We start from the raw sequence: 18,713 nt of genomic DNA, 5'->3' as shown, positions 1-18,713 counted from the left end.
ATGGGTCATTGGGCTGCTGTCAGTGTGGTTCATGATATGATGAGTCCTGCCCTGAATGAAACAGGTCTTTAATTTGATCCAGCAAGGACTCCCAGCTCAGTGGCAGAGCTCATGTGTTTTTTGTGTGTGTTTGTTTTTTAAAAAGTCTTAGGTTCAGTTGTTCTAATCTTCAGGCAGAGATGGGAAACTCTGAAACCTTGGAAGGTTGCTATCTGTCACTGTAGATGAGAGTGGGGAACCTAAGGACTGAGGACAGCATGTGGCCCTCCAGGGTTCTCTGTGTGGCCCTTGGGATTCTCCCCAGGCCATAGTCCTCATTTGTCCTGCTCCATGTCCTCTGAGTATTTTTGCCTGGCTGGAAAGTGTCCATGGACTGTGATAACACATCTCTATTCAGGCAAGCAAGGGGGGGGGGACTTTTGCATGACTGGAATGTACCCTACTGTACAAAGTTAGGAGTCCCATCCATTGCTTCACCCACTTTTGCCCACCACTGACATGTGCCCCCCCCCAGAAGGCTGCCTATGAGGAAATGCAGTCATTGGGCCGAAAAATGTTCCCCACCTCCACTGCAGCCAATAACAATGTAGGTGGACCAGTAGTCTGATTCAGGGCCCTTCCAGACTTTCTTTCTACTGCACATTCATGATTATTTTTACTAATGACATGATCCTGTTTTTAATACTATTTGCACCTGCAAACCTTTAGGGATGATCAGACTGATTCACTTCAAATCAGTGCATATCTGATAACTTTCTACTGAGATCCCATAACTTTTTATACCACAGATATGGGGGGGGGAGGGGGTTGCCCCGCGTTTGTTATGTTACAACTCCTCGAGACAGCAATAATGCAATAGCATTGGGGAAGTGTTGCAGAACAAACTAGAGCAGGATAAATCCACCGCTGGTTCTCTACTGTGTCAATGACATGTTGCAGAATATACCCACTGCAACAGAACACCAATATGCAGGGGCCCAGAGTATAAGCCAGCTTCCTGTGTTCTCAAATTACTGGCAAGAAGGGATTTGCAAGTGGAAACATGCAAGTTCCAAACTTTTTGCTCATGATGCAAACGTTGTAATATTAGAGGAATCTTGTGGCTGGTTCAAAAACCTCAAGAGAAATGGTATATTGGCTTCAGCAGACAAACTGTTCCAGGGAAGAAGGGGCTGACAATCCAGTTCCCAAAAGTCAAGAAGAGACAAATGTATTTTATCTGGCGACACAAAGTCTGCTCAAAAAAGCACTTGGAGGAAGTGAAACCCTTTGCAAGTTTTTGGAGTGTAAAAAGAAAGAATGTGAATGAAATGGAAGGAAAAAGGCAGACGAGAAGTACTGTAGCCATCTTTTCAATGATGCAGGGAAGCTGCCGTTTTTGGGGTCAGATCATTGGTTCATCTAGTTCAGTACTGTCTACACAACCTGCTCATCTCCCCCTTGAGTTGAGCATGTCCTACACACAACTCAAAGCCACCAGTGCCCAGCATCAATTGCCTGAGGCAGACACCTCACTGTGCCTAATTATAGGACTGGCCCTGAGGTGGTGTTTCATAAATTATAATCAATAAATGTCACCTGGTATCAGGCATGTTTGCAATGAGAATGCAGTGATGTGAGCTTAGATAGACCACCACTTCCACACCTGATAAAACAATGCAGCTGCAACCCCATCACACCCATGATTCATCAAAATCTGGGCAGGTTAAGGTAATCCCAAGAATAAAGGCTCCCATAGTATTTAGATGTATTGTGATACACCAGGGTCCTCCAGATATTGCTGACTACAGCTCTCTTCATTTCTTAGCACTGGTCATGCTAGCTGAGCCTGATGGCAGTTGGAGGCCCACAATAGCTCACCACCCACAAATTTCACGTCCCTTCAATTAACTGATTTCAGTGTGGCCTCACTCTGTTTATGACCCTTCATGTTGAACCATCAGACTTTGGAGGCCTGTAAAACTCCAGGCTGGTTCAGACATTGCCAAGAGGTGCAGAAAGATGGCAGGTGAGAGACTTGTGCTTCGGTTTCTTCTCTTAATGTAATATATTTAGTTATTAGTTCAGTTAAATTGATTGTTTGTAGGCTGTTTTCCCAAAAAAGCTGCCTAAAATACCACACACCCTTTGCTATTTTACATTGCTGTTTATTTATATGCTGCCTTTTGACCAAACAAAGGCCACCAAGGCAGCTCAGAAAAAGTAAACAAATACATGCAAATACAATAATGCAAATGCAAAAGTGATACAATTCAAAGCAAAATCTTAACATTTCAAAAGTATTCAAAACCCAGCATATCTGTGTTCCTGCCAAAAAGAAATACTTAAGCAGCAGCTTTGCCTTATAAGGGTCAGTGAGAGCCAGTGTGGTATAGTAGTTAAGAGTGGTAGTCTCGTAATCTGGGGAACCGGGTTCGCGTCTCCGCTCCTCCACATGCAGCTGCTGGGTGACCTTGGGCCAGTCACACTTCTTTGAAGTCTCTCAGCCTCACTCACCTCACAGAGTGTTTCCTGTGGGGGAGGAAGGGAAAGGACATTGTTAGCCGCTTTGAGACTCCTTTGGGTAGTGATAAAGCGGGATATCAAATCCAAACTCTTCTTCTTCTTCCCAGGCAGGGGGAGTGGGGCAAGGCAGATAGAAAATCTGCTTGAAGGCTCTTTTGGAATTTTCTGGCGGAATATGTGGTGATTGCCACCCAATGGATAGTTGTAAGGGATGGGTAGAAAAGTTCAAGGAGGAGGAGGCTATCATTGGCTACTAGTTTTGGTGGTGATATACTACAGTGGTACCTCAGGTTAAGAACTTAATTCGTTCTGGAGGTCCGTTCTTAACCTGAAACTGTTCTTAACCTGAAGTACCACTTTAGCTAATGGGGCCTCCCGCTGCCACCATGCCGCTGCCACGTGATTTCTGTTCTCATCCTGAAGCAAAGTTCTTCACCTGAGGTACTATTTCTGGGTTAACGGAGTCTGTAACCTGAAGTGTCTGTAATCTGAAGCATCTGTAACCTGTGGTACCACTGTACCACCAAACGTAAAGGTGGCATGCTACTGAATAGCAGCTACTAGGGAGCAACAGTGTGAGAGGGCTATTGTCCTCATGCCCTGCTTCCCAGAGGCATCTGATTGGCCATTGTTGGAAGCTGGATGCTAGACAAGATAGGCCTTCAGGTGCATGGGGAGAGTTTCATTGGAAAGATCCCAACAACATCTGTAGTCATTGTTTGTATTGCTTTACAGGGCTTTCTTCCACAGAGATGGCAAGATGCTGCCTTCTCCTTCTTTCTTTGACGCTGGTTCCCACTAGTGCTCATGGAGAAGATTTCACAAGGACTGCTGTTAACAGCAATATTAACAAGCGCATAAAGAGAGAGTGGATCTGGAATAAAATGCATATTATCGAAGAACACAATGGGACTCTACCACATCATGTTGGGAGGGTAAGAATATATTTGTTGAATTTCAGTCCTGCCCATCCTCCCAAATGAATGTAATTTTTACCCTGTTCTTTTACAATTAACGACTGATGAACCATCAATTCATAGTTCAGTTGTAAAGGATGTGCTTTATATGCAGAAAGGCATAAGTACAATTCCCGGAGTCTCCAGTTGAAAGAAACTATCAACGGCTACTAGCTAGGATGGCTATGTTCTGCTTCCACGGCCCAAGGCACTTGCTGTGAATACTGTTGCATGAAGGTCTTGCTTTTGGGTTGGCCTCTGCAAGAACAGGATACTGGATCAGATGGGTCATTGGCTCTTCTTATGTTCTTACAAGCAGGTAACTAGTGACGAGGAAGATCTCCGCCTATGAGTTGCAGAGTTGAGGTAGATTGACAAATTGTCCAGCGTGGTATGAAGTAGCTTCCTATGCTTTTCCAAATTCCTTTTCATTTCTATTGTCTGCCTGTGTGCCAGCCTCTCATCCAACCTGTGGCTGCTGATGCTGAATGCCAGCTCAACTCTACTGCCTACTCTTGATGGGGTTGTACTCCATCTGAAAGAGTGGGTAAGCAGCTTGGGAGTCCTTTTAGATCCATTGCTGTTGCTTGAGGCTCAGATGGCATTCGTGGCTTGGAGTGCCTTCCATCAGTTTCAGCTGGAGACACAGGAGCACCCCTATCTTGACAGGGATAGCCTAATGTCTGTCGTCTATGCTCTGGTAACCTCTAGGTTAGATCACTGTAACACATTATACATAGGGCTGCCTCTGGAGATGGTTTGGAAACTTCAGCTGGTGCAGAATTCAGTGGCCAGGCTTCTCATTCGGGCAAGACAGTTTGAGCTTATAAAACCAATCCTGACCCGGCTGTATTGGCTGCCAATTAGTTTCTGGGCCCAATTCAAAGTGCTGGTTTTGACCTATAAAGTCTAAAATGGCTCAGGACCGCAATGCCTCAAGAATGTCCTCTCTCCATATGAACCAACACTGAGATCATCCTCTGAGGCCCTTTTTCATGTGCCTCCTCAACGAGAGGTCTGGAAAGTGGCAACACATGAACGGGCCTTTTCTGTGGTGGCTCCCCACTTGTGGAATGGTCTCCCAAGGGAGGCTCACCTGTACCTTCCTTACATATCTTTACATGTAAGGCAAAAACATTCTTCTCCCAGGCCTATGGCTAATTAAACAATTTATGGCCTTTTAAACTGGGTGGGAAGGGATATTGCTTTTGTTTGTTACTATGTTATGCATTTTTGTGTTTATATATTGGAAACAGCAAGTGATTTTCAGATGAAGGGCAGTATAGAAATTTAATAAATAAATAAAATAAATAGAAACAGAAATTATTCAGCAAACATTAAACAAGTAGTGCACACCACAGCAGTTCCAGGAAATTATTTTGCCCATGAATCTACATGAAGGTACCTAAAGCCATGAAAGCTGGAAATCTATCATTTTCTACGAAGCCCTAGTATTATAGCACTATGACCTTTCTGCAAAGCTTAGGTGCATTTGCGGGTCTGAGAGCTAACACAAGCATGTTGAGAAGGAATCAGATATATGCTGTTCCTTTCTTGGAAGACGAACGAGCGAACATACAAAGGAAGGAACTCTCTTTGGGGACAATTCCAGGAAAAGAGAGGAAGCTTCGCCATGTCCTACAGAACAAGCTCACATTAGCAGACAGTACTTGCTGCAGTACTCACAGCCTGTCAGGCAAATGCACTGATCCAGAAAGGTCCCCTTCACTTCACTATGACAGCCTGACAGAACCCTGCTAACATTCAGGGAGATGAAAACATACAGCTGCCTCCATCAAGGACAGCATCAAACTCAGCAATGAACACCATCTGAAAAGCTTTGCCTGAGTCACATGCAGTCAATCGAGGGGATTTCATAATGTACTGTTCCATTGACTATATTGTTGTATGCCACCCCTATCTCCAAGCGGGACGAGACTCTAAGGGTTCCAGGCAGCATACCCAGGGTTTGTGTTTTCTTTTGGAAATAAAGCACAGCAAAGACTTTGGTGTCCTTATATAAATATGGTTTATTTACACATATATACAACCTGAGCAATGGGTTTTATGAGTCCCTGGCCATTGGCTAGGCTTCCTATGGCTTCTGGGAGTTGTAGTTCAGTAACATCTGGGGACTGTGTTCCTAGGATTCCTTACTGGCTGTCACAATTTTGTTCTGCTTTCACATTTTAATTCTTATTTACAGACTTTGTTGTACTTTTTAGATCACATCAACCATCAGGAATCCCAATGCTAAATACGTTCTTGAAGGGGAAGGTGCTGGGACTCTGTTTAGAGTCGAAGACAGCACTGGAGATGTGTCTGCAAATGAGAGGTTGGACCGAGAGAAGAAAGCTGAGTACAACTTGAGGGCTCACATTCTTGACCGTTTCACCAATAAGTCATTGGAACAACCCTCCAAGTTTCGTATCATAGTCTATGACATCAATGACAATGCCCCGGTTTTTGTACAAAAAGTGTTTAATGGTTCTGTCTTGGAAATGTCACCACTAGGTAAGCTCATCTCTCTCTTTTAAAAAATGCTACTGTGCTTGCATGCAAAAAAAGGGTACCTTAACAGAAACTAGGCATGGGGAGTCACTTTCTGCCCAAGGGACAGATTCAAACCTAGCCAACCTAGGACCCTAGAAGTTGTTTCTCTGCCCAATAGCAGGCAAGGCTATAAGGGAAAAGGGAGGGGCAAAAGTCAGCAGGTTCAAAGGCCAACGAAACAAAAAGACCAGCAAAACATTTTTTAAAAAATAAATGCATATTTATTATTATTATTTTTATTTTATTTTTATGTATTCTGCAAACATTTTACATATTCTTAAATTTAAGTCTCCTTTAAGGCTTAATCTTTAAAGCATCTAAAATGAATGTAAGATACATAAAATGTTAAGTTTAATCAGGGGAAAGCCACAGATAACGTGGAAAGTGACAGGACAAATAAAAATGATAGATGGGTAACATCAAATGATGTCACATGATCGGCAAGTGGGCAGAATTTGCTAGAAATGGGTTCAGAGGCCGGAGGTTTCCCACCACTAATATAAATGAAAAGAAGCATAGATCATCCAGTTGCAGTAAGAAAGCTAACTCTCCCTTAGTTTCTTACGCTGAATACTTGCAGAAACAGACCATGGCTCAGAGCCACTCTAGTCATGTGGAGCTAGCCGTGTGCAGTGATTTATGGCCCTGGATGGAGGTTCAAGAGACATCTAGCCAGCTCAGCCAAGCCCAGATTAGCACTTAGATGCATAATGTTCTTTGAGAGCTTACACACACACACACACACACACACAGAGAGAGAGAGAGAGAGAGAGAGAGAGAGAGAGAGAGAGAGAGTACCCACCCTAGAACCCTGGTCTGTAAGTAACCTCTCCCTTCTCTTAGTTAACCCTTTCCATCCTTGACTCGCCACTTGTATGGCTAGCCCCAGAATAGCTTCCTCTTTCACCAAGCCTTTTAAGCTGATATCTTTCCCAGTCTACATCTGCATTGGAATTGTTTTAAAGATATTTTTATTGTTTCATCACTTGTTTGTCACCCTGGGCTCCTTTGGGAGGCAGAGCAGGCTATACATTTATTTGATTGTTTAATTGAGCATTCTTATTATAACCAGTGTGGAATAGTGAACTAGAGTTCTGGACCAAGAGCCTGGGTCAGTCACTGTCTCTCAGCCTGGCCTATCTCACATTGTTGTGGCAGTGATAAAATGGGGAGGGGGGGGAACTGTGTACACTTACATGGCCTTGAGTGCCTTGGAGCAAATGTAGGATAGAAATGTCCTAACAGCAGCAGCATTAAACAGGAGGGTTCAAAGTGGTGAGGGAGGAAAAGGTTTGTCTCAGGGGAGTCGATTTTTCACACCTGTTTAAGCAGATTCATCACAGTTCTTGTTGGCAGTTTTTTACATGAACAGAATCTAAACACTAATAATTAAATATCATTTTTGGGTAACAATCTCTCTGTCTCCCCCCCCCCCCTTGCTCTCGCTCTCTCTAGGAACATCAGTCACCAAAGTGACAGCTGTAGATGCTGATGACCCCACAATTCTTGGCAATACTCGTGTTTCCTACAAAGTTATTCAGGGAAACCAATACTTCAAAATAGATGATACTGGTAGGTATGATATCAATAAATCAGCTGGTGAAAAGTAATCCTGCCAGACTCAACTCCTCCCAGTTCAGGAAAGCTAATCCTGGGAAGTCTGAGATCCATAAGTAGAACAAAGCACTCTTATGCTCACACTAACAGGCAAGCCTGAGTAGGAAACTTCTGTGTAGAAGGCAGGCCACACCACATCATCTGTCAAGTCAGTTTGTTCATCTTTGAGAACTTTCAGACTCACTGTGAAATAATATGCTTCTGCATACCCACCTGCTGAGTCTTCCAAGCAAGCAGAAACCAATAACTTTTTGACAGGAGTGCCAACTTGGCCCTGCAAACATGGGTGCCTGGGGCTGTGAGTGCCATGCAGTGTGCATGGCCCTGGAACTGAAATTGTGGGTGCCCAGCCCCTTCGTGGGGAATTTTGTGGGAGCTCAGGCACTCAGGGCCCCAGGGAGTTGGCACCAATGCTTTCTGATGGTCCCATTTAGATTCCAAACCAATAGATATGAAACCACCAAAGTTTGGGATTAGAAGGAACTTTGAAAAGTTCAAAGGATTTCTCACCCCCTCATCTGCTGATGAGGAGCAAACAATGACAGCTGGCTTTTCTAGATTTGAAGCAGATAGGTAGGTAGACCACACCACACATAAAACTTACCTTGGAAGGATGGAAAGGGAGAAGAGAGGACTGCTTTGGAGAAGACTGCTGGGCAACCAAAACTGGCAAGTAGTGATCTGAGGGAGGGAGTCAAAATTCTGTTAACTGTTTTTAAAATTAAAAATAAAGGCAAAATGAAAGGCAAGCAGTAGAAATTTAGGTTATACAGATTAATCTAATAGTAAAGAAAATAAATGTTGAGGTGATAGATGAGGCAGATGCATGTTTAGCTTTCTTCTTTTCTTTTACAGGAACAATCTACACAGCTGTACCGGATTTGGACAGAGAAAAAACCCCTGTTTATACAATTGTGGTAGAAGCAGTGGATGGCCACGGTCTATACTCAGAAGAATCAGGCACTGCTACAGTCCGCATCTCACTGACTGATATCAACGACAACTTCCCAACATTTAGGAAAAGTTAGTTTTGCGAAATCAATGAATTAAATTTAATGAAGCCATCTGCTCCTAACTCAGTTGATGGAAATTGCATTCAGTTGAATGTAATGCAGTGTGGGTTCTAAATCTGACTAGATATTTAGAACATTTGTATATTCCATGACAGCATGTCAGACCACTGATGCATCCAGTACAGCATGTCTACACTGGCTGGCAGTAGCTGTCCAGCGTTTCCAAGCAGGGCCACTGCATACTGCTAGGCAGAGTAGACAGTATTAAGCTAGATGAATCAATGGTCTGAGTAGACAGTATTAAGCTAGATGAATCAATGGGTGTTATGCAATTCTACTTTTACTCAGAGTAGATCCATTGAAGTTAATGGACACGCCTAACTTAAATTCATTAATTTCAGTGGGTCAGCTCTGAGTAGGACTAAGTTGGTTACAGCCCTGTGTTCCTTGAAGCTAACACAGCCTTCTGTCCATGCCACCAACTGACACACCATCCTTTCCCATTCATTCAGTGGAAAAAAGAATGAATGGGTGGGTCTACAGCAATCAGTTAGATTTACACACAGAAGCTACAGTTTAGGGCCTCAAATTAGAACGGGCATCTAAATACAAAAATATTGAATTTCAAGTTTTACATAACTGGTTAAAAATAAACAGGCATATTGCAAATGGGGATGTAAGAAGGCTGCACTTTATGTTGTGATCTGTATTTGTCACAATCAGTGCTGTTTCAGTTCTGCTGCAGTTTGGTTTCTGCCAAATATTCTGTTATTCATCACGTTGTCCATTATTTAACGTACGTTATACTCCAGGGGCACCCTGTTTCCAACAGCTGATCCCGACGCAGCCCCATAGCCAAAAGGATACCCAGGCCTCAGAGCATGAAAACACTCAAGATGGCCACACATAAGGCCAATGCCACACAATTTAGTGATAAAAACTGAAACGAGCAAGATGATCCTTTTGTTAGCAAGAACATATGTTCTAATTTTCCTTTTATTCCAACATACTTTTATTTGTTTGTTTTCCAGAAAACTTCCATTTTGAAGTCCCTGAAAATACCAGGTTAGACGGTGAAGTTGGTAGACTGGAAGTTGAAGACATTGATGAGCCACAGAACAGAAATACAAAGTACAGTTTTGTCCAAGGACCTTATCAAGATACCTTCAGGATAGAACCAAACCCGTTCACAAATGAAGGAATAATTAGACCTAAGAAGGTATGTGATGATCAGTGTATCATTGTTTACATCGTGGGTGGGGAATCTTTGTGTGCCCAAGAACTACCTTCCCTTAATTTTCCAGAAGCACATTGGTGGTTGGTGGGGCCAGTACAAAAGATGGATGGGACAACCACTTTCTCACACACATCCATTCATACATCTAGACACATCCAGTATACCCGAAGGAGTGTCTCCAACCCCATCGTTCAGCCCGGTCACTGAGGTCCAGCTCTGAGGGCCTTCTGGCAGTTCCCTCACTGCAAGAAGAGAGATTACAGGGAACCAGACAGAGGGCCTTCTTGGTAGTGGTGCCCACCCTGTGGAATGCCCTCCCATCAGATGTCAAGGAAATAAACAACTATCTGACTTTTAAAAGACGTCTGAAGGCAGCCCTGTTTAGGGAAGTTTTTAATGTCTGGTGTTTTATCTTTTTTTAAATTATTATTATCATTAATTCTGTTGGAAGCCACCCAGAGTGGCTGGGCAAACCCAGTCAGATGGGCGGGGTATAAATAAATAACTATTATTATTATTATTATTATTATTATTATTATTATTATTATTATTACCCACTCTCACACAACAGGCTAATAATTGACTAAATAAATCTACATGGGTACAAAACTTCCACCTTTCTGTACCCAAAAGGTGCTTCCAGAAGTTTTGTACTTCCAGTTTGCAAGAGTTTCCATTAAATTCCAGGTTCATTCCAAAATGCGCTTTGCAGACCAGAAATATAAATATAACTATCTCCATAGGAGCAGGGCCACAGCTCAGTGGTAGAGCATCTGCCTTGCATGCAGACACCTCGGGTTCAATATCCAACATCTCCAGGTAGCACTGGGAGAGACCTCAGTCTCAGACCCTGCAGAGCTGCTGCCAGTCAGTGTAGATAATAGTGACCTAGCTTCCTGTGTTCCTAAATATAAAAAATATGTTCATTGTATACACAGTGTCCCTTTTTATTGTGTACTGATAATGTTCACGTGTGTGTTTTTAGCCACTGGACTTTGAGAAGGTATCCTCCTACAAGTTTGATGTTGAAGCAACTGATGCCGACATTAACTATGCATATTCCAGAACGAAAGGATCCAAGAGTATTGCAAGTGTAACAATCAAAGTTCTCGATGTTGATGAACCACCTGTCTTTTCCCAACCTTTCTATATATTTGAAGTTCAAGAAGAAAGTGACATCAAAAAGGTTATCGGATCTGTGTCGGCACATGACCCAGATAGAGCAAAACGGGAAATAAGGTAACAGAAAGTTTCTTCTGTACCCAAAAGGTGCTTAGTCAACTGAGTTTACATCCCTTGCAACAACACTTTATCCACAATACAGCCCATGATAATGTGTTGAAGAACTGATTTTTTATACTGTATAATGCAGCGATGAAGAGCCTATGGCCCTCCAGATGTTGTTAAACCAGAGGCATAGCATGGGCAGGGCCAATGAGGCCATGGCTCCAGATGCACATTTCTGATGGGGAGCAACTAGGCGCCCCCATGACATGTGGCTGGGCCTTTGGGGCTGGGGCAGTGCCAGAGCCTCCTTCTTGTGGTTGCAAAGGGACTCTGGCGCATGCCCTGCCCCTGAGCTGGCCGTGGAGGAGGGAGAGAGCACCATGCCTCATGTTCCCCTTCGCTGTCCAATGACTCATCCCCCGGCCCCAACTCTGTCTCTGCCTTGGCTCCTCCTCAGATACTACTTTGATACCATTTTTTAATGCACCCAACACAGATATCACATCCTGAGATCCAATTATTTCAAAATATCCACCAAGGGACATATTTTTGCCTTGAAGCCTTTGGACAGGGAAGAAAGTGCCTGGCATAACATAACTGTGGCAGCCAATGAACTGGAGCAAGACAGTAAGTATGAACTTGTGTCACTAGGGAATTTGACAAGAGTGAGGCACCCAGCCATTCCCTTGCAGATTGCAATAAGCAGGCAAAATACAAGTCCTTCCTCTTTGAACCTTTTTGCTGTTGTATCCATGCCGCGAAAGCCATTCTTCAGTGGGGACCATCCCAAGGCCTTGTGCCAAGTGGATGGCACCAATCATGAGGGTCTTACTATCTGATTCACTCCCCCACTCCTCCAATCCTGTCAAGGATATGATTTTATGTTAAAAACCCATATTTGCATGATAATACAGCATCACGGAATGCAGGGAGGGAGGGAGGAATTCAAATCAGTTCACATTTAAAGGTGTATCTACCTAGTTCGCACTTTCCTAAACTATAGCTATACAGCCATCCTTCGAAATTCACAGTTGTTTGAAATTTGCAATGCAGGTTTCTCACCAAGACATGCTTATAAAAATGCATAGAGTAGAGTGAGCATAAAAAATGTGTGTATTGGTGACAATGCCATACAAAAACATGTTATATTAGGGGAAATTGCTTTGAAAAATACATACATTAGGGGAAACTGTATACAAAAATGTGCATATCAGGAGAAATTTGCACTAAAATACTGGTGAATTTTCATGAGAACATTATTGGAGGGGGGGATCACAAACTGATGTAGAAATGTGGAGAGCTGGACTTTAGACTGGAAAAATTAGAAACTGACAGAAACCAAAATTGATAGATTTGCCCGTCCCTACGTGGAATGAACCATCTGAAAAGCAGATTCCTCAGCTCTCTGCAAGTTCCATCCAATGGATATTAGAATTGGATACAACCCTATGTGAGCCAAAACCCTGCTTTTTAGGATTCCAGATCGCATGAAGATAGCCCTAAGCGAACAATTGTGCATTACACGTGGCAGTTCTCTGCAGACATTCTTACATGTCTCAGAGTTGAGGCCAGCCAACCAGGTTCCTCCACTCTGATTCACTCACCGCACTGATGTGGTGTGAATACTGGTTGCCTCTATTAGATTTCAGATGGATGCCTGATTGATAAATCTGTGATTTTCTTCTTGCTTCAGGAATTGTGCCCAATCTAGAAACCCACGTACCAGTTTACATTAAAGTTACTGATATAAATGACAATGCACCAGAATTTGCTGATGTTTACAATCCCAAAGTGTGTGAAAATGCCGCACCAGGAAAGGTAAAGTATCAGAACCAAACTGCTTTTACTACTCAGCCGCACAGACCAGCAATCCTTGCCAGCCTAGGAAGTTGGATGGGGAGGTTTCCAGTTTGCTCCACATTTTGGATTGAATCTTCCCATTTTGCCCCCCTTAAACCTATGTGCAAATCAGAACACTGATCTGCAGATATATTCTCAGAAAATATTTCCCAAAATTAAACCCCTTATTAAGGAAATGCCTTTGGGGATCTTCAACTCCAAGAGTATCATTATTAAAAATGCAACTGCAAATAAAACAAGGAGGATTTGGTATTGTATCACCAAGCTTATTTATTGACAAATACTAGAAACTTGAAACCCAAAATTAGTGATAACTTCCCAACCTGGGCAACCCTAGAATATAGATGTATAGCTCCTTTATCTTATGGACTGCACTAGGATCACAATATGTTAAAACCCTGGATTCTCCTGAAACAAGATTGTCAGCTAGAAAATATGGAACACAATGATTTTCCTATGGAACACACGATTTTCCTATGCTAAACTGACTTTGTGGGGAAATCCCACTTTAAAAATCAGGGTGGGGTGGGGAATGGTAATATGAAAGAACAGGATGGAGGCAAGCATATTGACTTTAGGCCAGTTAATAGATGAGAATGATGAATTTTATACTTGTGCTATATTAAACTAAAAACACCACCTATTTGATTCAGCCCAGTGGCAATATTTGCAGCTGCAACATATGCTAACGTCTTTATTTGGACCGGCAGCTTTTACAGTATCTAATACACCTAAGATAATAAAACAATTGGTTAAATCCTCTCAGACTAAAAAGCTGGTGAATGTTTTCCACAGATACCTGGTCTCAATTAATCAATTTGACATACAGCATCTGAGAAATGAATAGAATAAAGAATTGGAGGTTCCTATTTTACCTAAGCAGTGGGACAATAATTTAGCTTCTATAGTTAATGTTTTATACAACAAAAAATAATATTAAGAATCTATTGCCCTTAGTTTCAAAACTGTTTATTTCATATTGTATCGCAATTTCAAGTATTTTTATATTTTTCTTTAATATTTGCTTTTCCTTTTGTTTTGTTCTTTTTCTTTTATTTTATTTTCTCACTGAAAATTTTCGATAAAATATAACTAAGAAAAAACTGATCTGCAGATGAAGCCACATAATCAACAACTGTACTTATGAGGTGCTTCAAGGACTGGCTTTTTCTTCTTTTTAACCTTTTTAACCTGTTACACTGCTCCACAAAAGCCCGTGGCTGTGTGGTACAATATATTTTTCAAATTGCTCCCAGGGAGTGACTGTACCTCATAACATGAAGTCTCTTCCTGGGCAATTGTTTGAGGGAAAAGATGGCCCTGTGTATTCACGACAACCTTTTCAATTCCTGTAGACTGTTATCATGATTTCTGCTGTGGACAAGGATGAAATGTCACCAGGAGTGAAATTCAGGTTTTCCCTGGTGTCTGAAGAGAGCAACTTCACTCTAATTGACAATCACGGTACGTTTCTGTGGATTTCATGAGGTGGCAAAAAGGAAACATTGTGTGAATGTTAACTAGCCATGCTCCAAATACAGCTTCATGGTTTGCTTGTCCCTATTTATAAATTATTTAGGGCTGTCTATATATTGTATTGTATATATTGTATAATCATTTATAGAACATTTCTAAACTGCCAGCTCATTCAAAACTATCATGGTGATGTACAACACAAGCACTAAAACATCACAAAATTAAAAAATACAGAACAAATGACCAACACTGAATCAAACTGATGCTCTAAAACTGCTAATTTCCCAAAACAAACCACTCCTGTATAGAAGAAGTCTTGATGACTCCTGGCCACCCAGACATTTTCTGGGTTCCTTAAAAGATTACTTTGCCTCAGGAGCCTCAGACTGCTGGCATTCCTACAAGGCAATCACCATTTGAGATTATCACTTAATGAGACGCTATTGCCTTCCTCAGATAGCACAGCAAATGTCACCGTCAAATACGGACAGTTTAATCGGGAACTAGTCAAAACCCATTACTTGCCTATCATCATCTCTGACAACGGCTCACCCCAGCAGAGCGGCACAAACACCCTTGCCATCCATGTCTGCAAGTGCAACGAGGAAGGGGACTTCACTTTCTGCGAAGAGCCAGCAAAACAAATGGGAGTCAGCGTCCAAGCACTGCTTGCCATCTTGGTCTGCATCGTCACCATCATTGGTAAATTTACTCAAAAATATTCACATTTCTGGCCTTCCCAGGGGAAAGGGGGAAAGACCCCTTTTATTACATATAAGGAACATAAAGGGGTGGCAGAAAGGGATATGAAAATGGAGTGATTTTGCTCTTTAATGGAAAATGGAGTAATTTAGCAACCATTTTTCAGAGATGGTTACTTCTCCCACCTTGCCAAACCTCAGGTTGAATCAGGTTACGTTTTCTATTCAGCCACATGCTTGTTTTGCGTCTCCATTCTGCAACTAATTTATGATTTGTTTGCAGTGATTATGGTGCTAATAGTTATGAGGAAGCGACACAGGAAAGACCTGAACATTCTCAGGAAGAATGTGACGGATATCCACGAGCAGCTGGTGGCCTACGATGAAGAAGGTGGTGGTGAAATGGACACCACCAGCTACGATGTGTCAGTCCTCAACTCAGTCCGCCAGACCAGCATGAGGTCACCCAGGATGACCATGGAGAACAGGCCTTGCGTGTACTCCCGTGTTCAAAAGCCCCCAGGAAATGGGATCTCGGGCACTGGAGAAATGGGCATTATGATTGAGATGAAAAAAGACGAAGCTGACAACGACGGGGATTTGCTGCCATATGACACTCTCCACATATATGGTTATGAAGGGGCCGAGTCCATTGCAGAATCCTTAAGCTCTTTGGGATCAGGATCCTCAGACTCTGACATCGACTATGATTTTCTGAATGACTGGGGTCCCAGGTTTAAAATGCTGGCAGAGCTTTATGGGCTGGAACCCAGTGAAGATCTTCTGTATTGAGCGTTCTGTATTGACAGGTTCCCCCAGCCTTAGCCACAGACAATGTGGCTAAGAATATGTTGGTTCAGAAGACGGAACCAACTAGCAATTCCTGCATTCCCAATACCTAAATCAGCTCAACATCCTTCTTTCTGAGCAGGTTTACATGACCAGGATGATAGACAGCAAAAGCGATGACTTTTGAGCACTTCAGGCGGGACTCCATGAGCATACTAATGCATCCTGCACATGAGGGAGGACCCTGATTGGGCCACATAGAGTCCTTTCTGGTGCACTCTGACACATGTATGAACAGCAAGGGCAGGGCTAGATCCCAAGGCACACACACATTTCAAAGTGTGGCTCTTTCCCAGCCAAGCATTAATGATCCTTTCTTGCTTATTTTAGTTACTTAGAATATCTGCCCTTTTAAGTCAAAACCCACCCATGATTCTGGAAGGAACAATTTCTGGGACTTCAGGAAGTGCAAATTTCCTAGTCTCGAGTGTAGGTTTCATTTGATTGCAACTTCCATTATGCATGTATATACAGGCTAACTTTTTATTCATTTTTAAATGCTTTTTTTTTTTTCAAACACAGCTGAAGAAATTCAGCATCAGGGAACTTTTCCAAGTTACAAGCCTCATTAACTGTGAAACTATCTTAACACTTTTCTTCTTGCTGGTGCCCCCCACCCCTTCTTCCAGGTACTGTAAACATGGATATTTCAAGCATTTGATGCTTCCAAAACACTAATAGGAGGTTCATCACTGATTTGACCTTTCCAAAACTAGCCTAGACCTTTCCCAGGTGCTGTATTGCCTGTTATCCAGTGGAGGCTGGTGTCATTGAGACTGGAACAGCAGAAGATAAGGAGTCCAACAGTAGGGGGCACTAAAGCGAGTGATAGGAGGGGCCAACTAATTCTAGTTTTGTCCCTATTCTCCTCTCTGCTGAGTTAGACAATGGCAGCTCTGAGACTAAGGATGAGGAGGCTGACAGCCTGTGCTACCTCTTGGACCTGTGAGGAAGTAGGTAGGTGGGGGCCAGCTGAGGACAGGCTGAACTTGGAGGGGACAGTGCCCCACTTGCCCCAGTGGACTAGTCTCCATTGCTGTTACCTCCTCCCCCAGTCTACATTACTACTGTGCCCTGATATCTACTGCTTCTTCATCCGCCGAGTTCCTCCCCCCCCCGACCATCCCCATTCTTCTGTTTACCATGTTGTCTAATGAAGACTTCTTTTTGAAAAACTCCAAATCTTCCCACCTATTGCGTGATATTTTGGTTGCCCTGATACAGATTTTATTGTTTTCTAATGGGCCAGCATGACTACCTTTACTTTTTCTGTGAGCAGGGTATACTCATTTTCACTAGCATGCAAAATCCAAACTATACGTATAAGTATGGTTCTACTAAATAATGTATGGCTATTATTTGTTTAACAAAATATTCCTACTAATGAAAGTAGTTGGTTGTAATTAATGTATGTGATGTTTAACCAGTGAGGTTAACTATAAAATCATTTAAAGCTATTGTAAGGCAATTGTAAACGATATCCAGTTTTTAAAGTGTCCTATGATCCTTGTATTTTGTAATCTGTTTGTGTTAAAAGCTACTCTACTGTACATCAATGGTTTTTGCACTGGATAGTTTCATTTCCTATTTAAGTTGTGTGTATGTATGTTGTGGATGGGGAGGGTTACTTACATAAAAGCCAAATTCATGTACACTTGCATTTGTCTGCTCATTAGTAAGATCTTCGGGCAAACCTATGGTGACTTTAGTGCATTTAAAAGCAGGGGAATCTACAAACCGGATGATAAAATCTGCTTATCAGATTGCTGAGGAACCACTTCTTCCCTTATGTTTGTATGTCACCCCCAAGGCATAAAAGGGCTATAAATGTACTGAGGATTGGGGTGTAGCTCAGTGGCACAGCACATCCTTTGCATGCAGAAATTCCCAAATTCAGTCCCTGGCATCTCCAAGCAGGACTGGGAAATATTCCTGACTGAAACCCTGAAGAGAAACCCAGCCAACCAGCATCCACTATACTGAGACAGGTGGATTAATAGTCTGGCTATGAGCACTCTCTCATTTGTTGGATTTGTCTTACTGTATGGCACACTTACCACAAAAAGTGCCTATCTCAGGGGTAAGCTCTTTGAACTCAGGGGGGATTTTCTTCAAAATAAAATAAACACTCCGTAGCCTAGGGAGTAAAACATGGCCTAGTTAGCAAACATTGTTCTTGACGACTTAAAAGATGCTTTGCGAAATAATTGCTAACATCCAGCATATTTGTCAAACAAAGTAGCAGAGAACAGCTGCTGAATTATGTTTCACCCCTGGGCACCTTTCGAAATAATCACTTGTGCTGGCCTATTTATGCCTTCCAAGGTGTCAATGAAAATTCCCTTCAAAGAACTGTGGCACACCTGAGAAGGAGCTTGTGGTTGCACTTGGTGAAAGCATCACATAAGCAAGGTGCTTGGAGCAATGTTCATGTGACCTATGTAAAAGGATACAGGATGGTGTGCAGTGTTGCAAACCCATCACAACCTCCAAATATTCATCAAAAGGTTGGGTTGGAGCCTGTGCAGATACAGCTGTATACCTTCTGGGTCTCTCATGGAGGTTCAAGAGCTTGTGTTTTGTAAGGGTACTATTTGCATTGATGGAATCTGCTAATGCACATTTCTTCCTGCATAGACTCTGTTCTAACCTACCAATGAACACATTGTGATATATTGGTCGCAAGTGAGACCTGATGGCATGGTCTTGTTTCCGATAG

At 42.5% G+C, this 18,713-nt stretch overlaps 1 protein-coding gene across 2 annotated transcripts in view; it reads left to right on the top strand.

Annotated features, from left to right (window-relative positions):
- Nucleotides 1-17,646, top strand: part of CDH5 (cadherin 5) — a 30,966-nt gene extending 13,320 nt beyond the window's left edge. Inside the window, exons 2-13 of one of the 2 annotated variants that reach the window (XM_083452457.1) lie at nt 1,808-2,008; nt 3,241-3,440; nt 5,687-5,975; nt 7,470-7,586; nt 8,487-8,654; nt 9,676-9,863; nt 10,867-11,120; nt 11,605-11,735; nt 12,802-12,926; nt 14,324-14,432; nt 14,901-15,146; nt 15,429-17,646. In XM_083452457.1, the coding sequence (XP_083308583.1) occupies nt 2,002-2,008; nt 3,241-3,440; nt 5,687-5,975; nt 7,470-7,586; nt 8,487-8,654; nt 9,676-9,863; nt 10,867-11,120; nt 11,605-11,735; nt 12,802-12,926; nt 14,324-14,432; nt 14,901-15,146; nt 15,429-15,937 (2,343 nt within the window). In that variant the 5' untranslated portion in view covers nt 1,808-2,001 and the 3' untranslated portion in view covers nt 15,938-17,646. The remainder of the gene's footprint in view (nt 1-1,807; nt 2,009-3,240; nt 3,441-5,686; nt 5,976-7,469; nt 7,587-8,486; nt 8,655-9,675; nt 9,864-10,866; nt 11,121-11,604; nt 11,736-12,801; nt 12,927-14,323; nt 14,433-14,900; nt 15,147-15,428) is intronic. The other variant, XM_083452458.1, reaches the window with a different exon arrangement.
- The last annotated feature ends 1,067 nt before the right edge of the window (nt 17,647-18,713 follow it).

This window comes from Podarcis tiliguerta, assembly GCF_965153285.1.
Source record: "Podarcis tiliguerta genome assembly, chromosome: 8".
Taxonomy (NCBI): Eukaryota; Metazoa; Chordata; class Lepidosauria; order Squamata; family Lacertidae; genus Podarcis; species Podarcis tiliguerta.
The sequence above is the reverse complement of the archived record's forward strand: the minus strand, read 5'-3'. Positions and strand labels throughout refer to the sequence as shown.